An 11340-nucleotide genomic window follows, 5' to 3' on the forward strand; every position below is an offset into this window, starting at 1 on the left:
CAAACTGAGAGGGTTAATTTGTAAAAAAAATTCATACAAGAATAAAATATATTTCTTTTATGAAAAAATGAAATAAAAATAATATCAAGTATAAAGACTAAACTTATATTCTTCATACAAGATAAATAACTTGAACAAAAAAAAAGTTTACATTAAATTGAAAATTCATATATCTCTTATTTATCAAAATATTGGAATAAATGAATAAAGCAGTACATATAAAGCTTGATCCTGTTAATAATGTTTAAATATTTATGTAAAATAAATTTAAAAACAGATACTCAGTAATTCTGAACTCTAAATTGTGATACTGTTAATGCAATGAATGCAAACATTTTGCAGAAAGGAGAAAGACAAAACCCAATTATAGCGGAAGCATTTCTGTCTGTTCCAGAGCTCGAATTATTGTCAATGCAAATTAAATACAGCATATAATTAATTAGGCAACATAACAAAATGGACAATGCAGATGCAGTTTCTTTATTTTAATGTCACGCGCGGTCCAGAGAAAACGATACCCTCATCCACATGTATTCTTCTGTCTATTTAACTTCATTACAGAATTGCAACATTATTCTCATGACCAAATTATAGCCAATAAAAAACGCAGAGAAAACCGCAGAACAAGCAAGGTATATCTATCAATAAACAAATGTAACTACTAGTAGTTCGGTTCATGCACCAAAACATAAAAGGTTTGTTCATCAATCAGCAACTTTTTAAAAACCTTAGGGGAGGAGAAAAAGAAACATTAAAAACAGAAATCACCACACCTCAATCACCATTTGAGGTGATAATTTCAAACTTGCATTGAGAAAATTTACTACATCTAACTAACATAGTTAATTTAAACTCAGCCTACAAAATTACAAATTTAACAAGGGACTAGCATGAAGTTCAAAACAGAAAATTCTATGACATGATGAAATACAAATCCACAAAATCTGATGCTGAAATGAAAGTAAAAAGCAAGGTCCATTTGGCTCAAAGCATGCAATCAGTTCTTGCAGGTAGCCTCCTGAAGAAATTGAGTGGCACTGAAGGAAGCTTGTGGCGGAACCTGGGGTGTCTCAGTATATAGATTCCACTCAAAAGAGCCACCACTTGGAATGGAGTGACATAGAGCACAATGGCAGCAACCAGACAGAAAATCACAAAGAGGGCTGTTGCTCTGGGATCTCTCCAGCTCAGCAAAGACTGCAGTCTTTCCCCTTGAGTCGCCAAATCACCAACCACCGTTTGTATCCTCCCGGCAATACTTCTAAGTCGATCGTATCTCATCCTCACCATGTCCGACGGTCTGGTGGTTGGAAATGTGTCAAACTCTTCATCTAGTTCATCAGGATGTGCAGAATCCGCGTGAGAGAGTCGCGTGTCCATGTGAGGAGGGTGCCTTGGCCTCCATCTATAGTACCAAACTCCAATCAAGAAGAGGTACAGGAATATTGTGGGTAAGATGAGCTCAGGGTACATGACCAATATTATGAACAGGATGTGGATCAGAACTGTTGTGATGGGATTTTTCCAATTGCAAATCTGGTCAAACCATTTTCCTACAGCAATTAATCCACCCAAAACTCCCATGATCCTGAAAAAGTTGGCCTTGCTTCTTCTCATACTCCACATGTGGGAACCCACATCCAGCATGTATTCCACTATCTCCTTTCTCAATGGTGGCTCGGCACGACTCAGTCTCATGGAAACAATCTGAGTTGCTTGATGCCTCAAGCTGTCAAGCTGAATGACAGTTAATGGGTGAATATAATGCATCTTCGGCAACAAGGGTAGTGAATACATGTGCATCATATTGAGCAAGGAAGAACATGTAAACCTTACAGCCAAGTGAATTTCACCCATTTTCTTCACCCCATTTGGATGAAGAACTAGAAGTGGATAGGAATGTGTATAGACTCGATCGGTCTCAAGAGTGGAAAGACGAATTCGTACCTTCCCAATTTTGGAATCTTTTGCCCCTCCAGCCTTATCACCACCATGCAAGTGACAGTTATCAAATACACCAATCGTAATGACAGTGCAAGGATCAAAAACCTCCCAAGTATATTGTTCATTCCACCTGGGTGCAAAGCTATCAATGATTGTTCTTGTCCGCACCCATTTTTGCCCGTATTTTGCTACACAATAAGCATCCGTTGTCCCTTTACCATCTTTTGTTTTCATTGGCATCAAACCCTGAGCATTCAATATCCCCAATTCAAGAACTCCAATACTGGACTTCCACAGCTGCTTTGCTGTGGGACGGAGATCACTGCTGTAATGGGTCGATTCATCCAAAACGTGATAACCACCTTCTAGACAGATCCTCATATGCATCCTGCTTGCAAACTTGATTTCCTTCTTCTTTTCCCCTTCTACAATAACTACATGTTTTTCAAGATTATACCACTTGGAATTCACAGGTTTGTGATCTAGTCTCCTGTCCACCATCTGTAAAGGAATTGCACACCTCCCCAATAGTTCCTCTTTGTTAGGGCCAATTCTGTCTTCCACACTCAAAATAAGGGGCTCCTCAAATGGTTCAGCCGCCACAAACATCAAATCCTCATTCCACATTGGATTGATACTCCTGCTTTGCGAGATTCTAGTCCTCAAGGTTTGATTTCCCAGGGTAGCCTTCACAAAAACTTCAGGGTATCTAGCCTTGTCAGTTGGCTGCAAGTCTTGTGCCTCTATCACATTAACCCTCAAATACCAAAGCTTAGGAGAGAGATACACCTTTGATCGGAAGTTTGCAAGAGCATCAGTCCCACTAACAGTTGCAGCATCCGAGTGCCATGCTTCAGGAAATGCTTCATCAGCTTGTGTTCCCATCCAAACAGCCAGCATTAGCTCCCCCTTGGCCTTATCACCCTTTCTGTCCTCCAGTCTATACCACTGCGGTGCCAGAGGACTATCCGGGGGAACCCGCTTAGGAATCTCATTGAGGTCAAACCAGACACGACCAATGAAGTCATCCTTCACAACATCCTTATCCTTCACAGTAACCTCTAGGGTGGAAGCCTGAATCCGGTCTTTTGAGAAAGCAAAAACCTGGTTCCATTCGGGATTAGTCTTTTTCTCAAAATGCCTAGTGGTTCCTTTGTAGTTTCCCAGCTTGACTTCACAATACGGGTCACAACTTCCAGTGACATCCTTTCCAGGTAAGTCCTTAGCCTTCACAACCCTAACATAAAGGTACTGCATTTGCTCAACAAGATCATAAGTGCTAGTAAGCTTATCACCAGAGACCTTTCCCCCTCCAAGGTGGGGATTGGTCTCCTTCAGCAGGAAATCATCTGGTGGAGGCCTCTGCATCTTCTGGCTTCAAAGAATCAAAAGATCCTCCAAATAATGGTAGCTGGTGAACCAACTATTTCAACTATTCAACGCTTCACTCTGAAGAACAGTTGTGCTGTAAAAGAATTAAACACAGTGGTTCCAGGGAGCCTTAAAAAACAGGAAAACACAGTCAAATAGCCGTTACAGGATAGCAAATCGAGTTAACTAAATGTTTGGACAACTTTAAAACTTCAAAAACACACGACCACAGAAGATAAGGAAACTCACAAGTGATAATTAATGCATAAATAAACAGGGATGCAAGCATAGATCTATGATAACACACAGTTGGAAGCTTGAAAGCTTAGATCCGATTGCGTTCTGTAAAAGCACAAAATCACAAGACAAAAAAAGAAAGTATAACTACATTAAAAAAAAGGTACAGAAGAAAAACAATCTGAACCTAGAATGTTTAAGGGTGGTTGAGACAGAATGCAGCATGAAATGAAAGCGTACGACTTCCAAGTTTCACACTTTCAGCATTCCACGACCTTTTAACTAGTAGTGCTCACTTATTTTCCGGACACTAACATCACCCTCAGTTTACTTGTACTTCCCTTGCTTAGCACCTTTTATACAACCCATTACCCAACCCACCCACAGATTGTTTTAAGAAAAAAAAACACACCCTGGTCACAATAAGCAAGTTTTTATTCGTCTGATTTCCCCAGAATTATTTTAATTATATATATATATATACATATATATATATATATATATATATATATATATATATATATATAATTTTGTATCAACGGGTGTAGTAAATCAGCAAAAGAACCTTATTTTTAGAGTTCACAGTACAACCCAAATCATGAAGGAGAAGAAGAAAGAGAAAAAAAAAGGAGGGGTTTTTCTGTTGAAGAACTAAAATGCTGAGAAATTACCTTGGAGGATTTTTTGTTTTTTTCCTGAAATGGGAATTTTTCTGTTTTTCTGAAGCAATGGAGATGGGGTTTGTGAGAGAGGTTAAGATGGAAGAGGTAAGGGGTAAGAGTAAACTAACACATGAAAAGGGGGAGAGGGTATAGAAGGAAGGGTATGGGTGCTGTCTCTGCTTTGCTTTTCTTTGGTGTTAGTGTTGGTGTGGGGCTAGTATGATAGGATCTTATGAATCTATGCAAAATATACAGAGAAGCTCCCTCCTTTGCTTTTTTTGCACAGTGTTGGCTGGTGGAGGAATGGTGGTGGACCCGCCTCACGCGTGTGAAACACTTCGGTCGGCACTCACACGTGTGCCACACTCAAGCCTGTGTTTTCTGATTGCTTGTCCTGCGCCTGCTGGATTGGATAAACACACCATCGGTGCTTTCATTTGAAGTTAAATCAAAATAAAATTCATTTTGAGTTGTTAAACATAATTAATATGTGTTAAAACTTAATTTATATTATATATTTTAATTTTAGCGCGGTAAAAAATTTAAAATATTTTTTAAAAATTATTTAAAATATATTGTATGATAACATTATTTTAAAATTTTTTAATTTTTAACTAAATTCAGTAATATTAAATAGTTCGTGTAATTGGCTTTATTTAATAAGATAAAATTTTATTATAGATGTATAATCTCCTACAATATATAAGAATTAATTTTTAAATTAAGAGTTTGAAATAATTGAAAATTTACTTTTTATACTTTTTAATATAAAAAATATATTTTAATAAAAAATATGATTTAGATTAACTTAGATATATATATATATATATATGTCCAAAAATGGTATATAATTTAAAATTATTTTTATTAATAATAAATCAAAAAGAAAAAAAAAGTTCCTAATTTTCAATATTTATGTTTATCTCTCGTAAACACAAGAATGCTAACAAAAGTAACTAAATATAATACATGTTTTAAAAATTAATAAAACTACGTTAAATCACGTTTAAAAAAACTGTAATTTGTAATGTTAAAATAAATCCGCTTCTGAATGAATTAAACACACTATTATTTCTTAGTGGGTTGGTATTGTTTCTCTTTCATAATAAGTTTACTTTTTTCTTTAATTTTGAAAAAGAAATGGAAAATTTTCAAAACCCTGACTCGGCTGAGTCAAGTCCATCTGGATCGTTGAATTCTCAAAGTGCAGGGTGGGTTGGATAAGGAGAAAATTGGAATTTCAGGGTCACTTTTTTTTGGGACCATTGTTCATATTGATGATGCTGGCATAATTGGTAGGGCAATGCATTTCTATATTGGCTATATAAATCAAACATGGCACCTTCTATGAATTTTTTTTATTTTATTAATATATTTTTAAAAAAATTTATTTTAAATATTTTTAATAACTTGTTATAATTATTTTTACTTTTTTAAAATTGAAAAATATATTAATACAACATCCATTTAATAATTTTAATTAATTAAAAATTTATCTTTAAATGTCCCAAAAGATAATGTTTGAATATTTTATATTTTTTTTATTTTATGAATAATTTTTAACTTTTGTTTATGTGCATAGTAATAGCATAAGGAGAGCCCAAATTCTTGCAAATTTAAACTTAAAATTCAAATATTTATTTAACTTAATTTTGTATATTTTATTAGTGATACACTTCAATTTTATCTATGTTAAAATTAATAGTGAAAGATCATTTTTTTATAAAGATTTAGCGAGCGTTTTAAAATAAAATATTGCTTAATTAGTATTATATTATATACTTCTTTTCTAATTTTTCAACCGACGATGAATTATATCACTTATTTTAAACAGTTGTGTAACTTTCGTAAAATATACATTTAATATTAATAAATTTAAAGTCAATAATTGATTAAATGTTGAAACACTTTTTAAATTTCATTTCATGGTGAAAACACTAGATCGGAGAAAATTTTCAGCAAAGGAAACTTTTTATTGTTATTTAATTTTAAAATAAGTAAAATTCTTTAAACAGTTGTGTAAACAGGAGGTAGTGTTCTTAAAACTGAATTATCTCTCATTGACAGCAGAGTCACCTTAAGCTCTGTTTGTTCTATGTTCAAAATCGATTGTAGAGGAAGGGAAGAAAAATTTGTTAGCATCCACCGAGAATCGTAATGCTAAATCCATATCTAATTGTCAATTCTATTAATTCCGTTTCACAAATAGAGAAAATAGTATACAAAAGTGAGATAGCTTTTATCATTTTAACCACAACACACAGTGAATAGTGAAGTCCAATTGTGTTAATGTTATATTATGCTAAAATTATTTTTTTAAAAGTTAATTTTATCAAAATCAATTTTATTAAAGTTCAAAATAAAAACCTAATTGAAAAGTGTACTGAAAGTAATCTCAGACTTAAATTTTATATTAAAAGGTGTGTAATGTAAAAAAAAAAACTGTTTTGGAATGTAAAATAAACAAGTCCCTTTTTTTAGGATACATGAAGGATATCCCTAGTGGATCATTGGAGATTAATCTATTTTGATTACAATTTCTTTAAACAAAGCTCTTCTATACAAAGCCAATAATAAAATTTCTGTCAATATTTTTAGAAGACCTAACTATCTACCCACCATGATTGCCATTGTCGGTGCAAACAAGTCCCTCTCATGCTGATGAAACTTCGTTTACAAACAGCATAATTCTTCTTTCTTTGTTTTTTTTTTATGTTATTTTATGTTATTCATTATCAAATTAGTAAAAACATTGACTTCAACATCATTATACAATTAAGAGAAGCTCGTTTATCTCTGCCTTCAATGATGGTCGAAGAATGATGCACGTTTGCTTGAAAAAGCACTATCAATTCGCTAGCCAACTTGAAAGTTTGGTGAAGGTTGGAAATTTCCCCAAGAATGAATAAGGACAGGGTATTTTGCAAGACATGCCATTATACCTTTCCCTTCAAGTGCATCTTTGACATGTTTATATATACACATACTAATTTCCCATTTTTTAGCCTCATCCCCATTATTCACTTTCTATGCTAAGCCTAAATCTAAAATCAGCAAATGAGTCTCCAAAGCAACTTGCTATCTCTTTTGGTTCCCCTTGCTGCAATTTTTGCATCATTGTATCTCATAAACCCAATTCCACATTTTCTCAACAACTTCACTTATTTAACTCTCACAACCTTGTCACCATCATCTTTGAACTTAGCACCTTTAACTTGCAACCTCCACAGCATCCATCATCATCGACCACACAAGAAACACCCTGATAGTGGGAATGCTGATTCTATTTGTGATGATTTCCCACCAGGCATTCCACCTCCTGATACCAATACCACTTTTTATCTTTGTGTTGATCGAAAAGGGTGCTGTAATTTCACCACAGTACAAGCAGCTGTGAATGCAATTCCTGATTTTAGCTTAAAAAGAACCATAATATGGATAAATAGTGGCATCTACTAGTAAGTGGTCTTCATCATTTATCATGACTCCTTTTAAGCTTTCTCCATTTTGTTTTTTGGACTTGAGACATGTTTGAAAACAAATTTTTTTCTTGAAAAAATAGCTTTTCTAGTTAAAAATTAAAAACAATGATTTTTGGTCATATTGAGACATCTTTAGGTGTTCTTGTGTGTCATAAGATGTATTTTTGAGATGCATGTAATAAAAAAAAGATAAAAGCATGTGAAAGATAAAGATAATTGTAAATGACATCCCATGCAGTGCCAAACTTTAGCAGTTCAAATAATAGAACCAAGATAATAATATTTGGCTATCAATCATATCATGCCATTTATTTTGGACAGTGAGAAAGTTATGGTTCCCAAAACCAAACCCAACATTACATTTCAAGGACAAGGTTATACTTCAACTGCAATTGCATGGAATGATACTGCATTGTCCGCAAATGGCACATTTTCTAGTGGCTCTGTACAAGTTTTCGCCTCCAACTTCATTGCTAAGAATATAAGCTTCATGGTGAATAAACTTTATTTGTATGTCTAGATGAAAGAAAATTGAAATAAAAGGTTATATGACATTGACACAATAACGCTAACAACTTTGTACTTGGAATAGAATTTAGCACCAATTCCAAGTCCTGGGGCTGTTGGTGCACAAGCAGTAGCCATTAGAATTTCGGGAGATCAAAGCGAATTTAGGGGTTGTGGATTCTTTGGAGCCCAAGACACCCTTCATGATGATAAGGGTCGCCATTACTTCAAAGACTGCTATATCCAAGGCTCCATTGACTTCATATTCGGCAATGCAAGGTCACTCTATGAGGTACCCTATCCATCTTGGAATATCTCAACTAATGTTCTTATTACCTACGTATACATGTCACATGCATAAGAGAAAGAAGAAATTTTAATTACTTTTCTCAAGTTGAAATGTTGAAGTTTATTTCTTTTTTATTTTTGTATTATGTTAATACAAGATACAAACAACATGGTATATGTCAAAAGGGAGCTAATTATTGAAAAATATATATACAGTATGATAAGTATTTTTAATTAAAATTAAAGATTTATCTTAATAACTAAAGCAATAAAAATCAACATTATAAAGTTAAGAATAAAATTAAAACTAAGATTTGTCAATGAATTGTAAGAGATGTAAAAGTGATATTGCTGTTTTACCAATGTTTTAAGCATACTCATAAAATTATAGCTAAAATGGGAATCACGGTACGCTTGGTATGTACAGAATTGTCAACTAGTTTCCATAGCGAATCCCGTACCAGCGGGACAAAAGAGCATAAATGGCGCTGTTACAGCTCATGGTAGAGCTTCAACGGATGAAAACACAGGATTCACATTTGTGAACAGTACAATAGGAGGAAACGGGAGAATATGGTTGGGTCGAGCATGGAGACCTTATTCCCGTGTTGTTTTTGCCTTCACAATTATGTCAGATATCATTGCCCCTGAAGGTTGGAATGATTTCAACGACCCTTCAAGAGATCAGTAAGTGTACAATCTCTCCATTCAAAATCCAACTTATGTAGATTCAAACTTGTGCCTTATCCTCACGCTTTTTTGTAGGCATCAACTTCTTTTAAAATATAAATGCTTTATTTTCTTTCTCGATTGCTGAAATATGCTGTGTAAAATTTTCACATTAATCAAACAAACAAACTCAACTTATTTTTTTTTTTTCAAGTAACATAGCTGAGAAAATAGAAGATTTGCGTGAGTTGTTTTGCCTTTTTATTTAAAACATGTCAACAGTCACTTAAAATAAATTCACCCTATCTCTATGTAGGTGAGAAGTTTGATTATGGTAAAACAAACTTCTCATATATTTTTAATATCACATTGAAAAGAAATTTTTCCTCAAAATCAACTTCTTATCACTTGTTTTTTTTAAGGAACCAGAGGTAACGTGATCATGCATCTATCCGCTAATATTATCTGTGGTAGAATTGTCGAACACAAAAACATACAGATGGGAGGTTCGGCACATCTCAAGCCGATTTCTCACCTTTGTTAGTTTTTTATTAGAAGTGTTTGTGATGTACCAACTTTAAACACTACCTTAAAAAAAAAAAAACAGCATACAAAAATTAATCTTTGATGAAAAAAAGTTCAAAATAAAATCGAAACACTGAAATCTGTTTTGATACTAATAATTCGCATGGGTAAGATTTTATAGGTTTTGCCGTGTCTCTGTTAATTTAGGTTACTTTTTAAAGAATGAATAAAAAAATAATTTATAACATTTTAAACTCATTTTAATGACTTTCACGATATAATTTATCAAAATAATTTTAAATTTTTATTTTAATAATTTTTATGATCAGATCCATATTATAATCTCTTATGTAATAATACTTCTTAAATAAATACTTAATTAAATTGTTTATGCATACCTTTAAATGGATTATGAATTATGACTTATGAGTAGTACACATGTGTTAAAATTATTGATTTTCTATTATTTGAACATCTTTTAGATGCCAAAGTCTTTATCATTAGAAAATTATTAATTTAAAAATATTGATTATTCACTCTTTTCTGTTAGAAGAATCTAAATTATTTAATTTTTAAGAAAAAATAGTTTACTAATTATACCATGAAGCTTAATATATGCTATCCTTTTAACAAAAATAAAAATAAAAATTACGTTTTTCTCTTATATGAAACAATATTTGTTGCAATTTAATTAATTTTATTAGAGATATTTTTCTCTTAATTAAAAATATTGAATCTAATCTGCATTATCATTGACTAGTTTTCAACCTCAAACTCTGTAGCCTATAAAGATGAAATAAAAGCAGATAAAATAAAATTATAAAGTCGATAATGTAATAACGTTTTAAATTTTATCTTTCATCTTCTCAAGTTCTATAATAATTTAATAATAAATAATAAAATTTATCTTTTCCCACCCCCCTCAAAATTGCTTTCTGTGACTCTAAAATTCGTAATGAAGCTTAGATCACTCATTCATAATTGTTAATTTTACCAGTAAAGAATTATTTATATCATATTAGATTAAGTACAATGCATATATATCCATTCATCTCTTAAGAAATAAAAGTATAATTTCGAAATTATATAAAAAAAAGTAATACTACAAATGTTATTTTGAGTTATATGATTAAACAAGAAGAGTAATAATATACAATGCATGCAGGACTGTTTTCTATGGAGAATACAAATGCTCGGGGCCTGGGGCTGATACAAGCATGAGGGCATCTTATGTACAAAGATTAAATGATACACAAGCTTTGGCATTCCTCAACATAACTTTTATCGATGGCGACCAATGGTTGGAAACTTCCAAACTAAGCTAACACCGACTCCATTATTTCCCTGCCCATTGTTAATTCCTTTTTTCATTCATGCAAATGTGAAATAAATATACAAATTAAACAAACAGGAAAGAAAATAGATCATATATAAAACTCATCTAATTGTGTATATTTCAAAGTTACAAATTATCCCAAGTTATTATTTACTAACTATACTTTGTGCTTGTTTAAGAATGACTCAGGCTATAACAAGTAATTAATTATTTTTTATAAATTATTTCAAAGTTTTAAAAAATAAATTAAATCAAATACACATTTATTATATATCTTTCATCGTAATTGTCATCCTCATCAAAATACAAGTCACGTGTA

The 11340-nt window shown here is 32.4% G+C and overlaps 2 protein-coding genes across 4 annotated transcripts; one reads left to right on the forward strand and one right to left on the reverse strand.

Annotated features, from left to right (window-relative positions):
* Positions 1–668: 668 nt before the first annotated feature.
* LOC113862842 (FT-interacting protein 7-like) lies at positions 669–4624 on the reverse strand. Of its 3 annotated transcripts, none has more exons than XM_027496088.1 (2): positions 4224–4624; positions 669–3444 (listed from the first exon to the last, which is right to left on the reverse strand). In XM_027496088.1, exon 2 carries the CDS (start codon positions 3310–3312, stop codon positions 985–987), a length of 2328 nt encoding a protein of 775 aa, XP_027351889.1. In that variant the 5' UTR covers positions 3313–3444; positions 4224–4624; the 3' UTR covers positions 669–984. The 3 variants fall into 3 exon arrangements, with proteins under 3 accessions (XP_027351889.1, XP_027351891.1, XP_027351890.1); XM_027496090.1 differs by lacking the exon at positions 4224–4624 and adding an exon at positions 3740–3901 and having other exon boundaries at positions 669–3355; XM_027496089.1 differs by lacking the exon at positions 4224–4624 and adding an exon at positions 3565–3901.
* A 2647-nt stretch (positions 4625–7271) lies between these two features.
* On the forward strand, positions 7272–11010 carry LOC113862145 (probable pectinesterase 8). The gene is made up of 5 exons (XM_027495277.1): positions 7272–7672; positions 8018–8189; positions 8289–8495; positions 8919–9178; positions 10851–11010. Exons 1-5 carry the CDS (start codon positions 7272–7274, stop codon positions 11008–11010), a joined length of 1200 nt encoding a protein of 399 aa, XP_027351078.1.
* Positions 11011–11340: the final 330 nt, after the last annotated feature.

Source organism: Abrus precatorius, unplaced genomic scaffold, assembly GCF_003935025.1.
Source record: "Abrus precatorius isolate BTA unplaced genomic scaffold, Abrus_2018 Scaffold3, whole genome shotgun sequence".
Taxonomy (NCBI): Eukaryota; Viridiplantae; Streptophyta; class Magnoliopsida; order Fabales; family Fabaceae; genus Abrus; species Abrus precatorius.

Excerpts from the sequence above, each read along its gene's own strand:
- LOC113862842 (XM_027496088.1), bottom strand. The coding sequence starts at position 3,312 with ATGCAGAGGCCTCCACCAGATGATTTCCTGCTGAAGGAGACCAATCCC.
- LOC113862145 (XM_027495277.1), top strand. The coding sequence starts at position 7,272 with ATGAGTCTCCAAAGCAACTTGCTATCTCTTTTGGTTCCCCTTGCTGCA. Across the intron at positions 7,673-8,017 it reads ATAAATAGTGGCATCTACTA|TGAGAAAGTTATGGTTCCCA; the intron begins GTAAGTGGTCTT and ends TATTTTGGACAG. Across the intron at positions 8,496-8,918 it reads ATGCAAGGTCACTCTATGAG|AATTGTCAACTAGTTTCCAT; the intron begins GTACCCTATCCA and ends TGGTATGTACAG.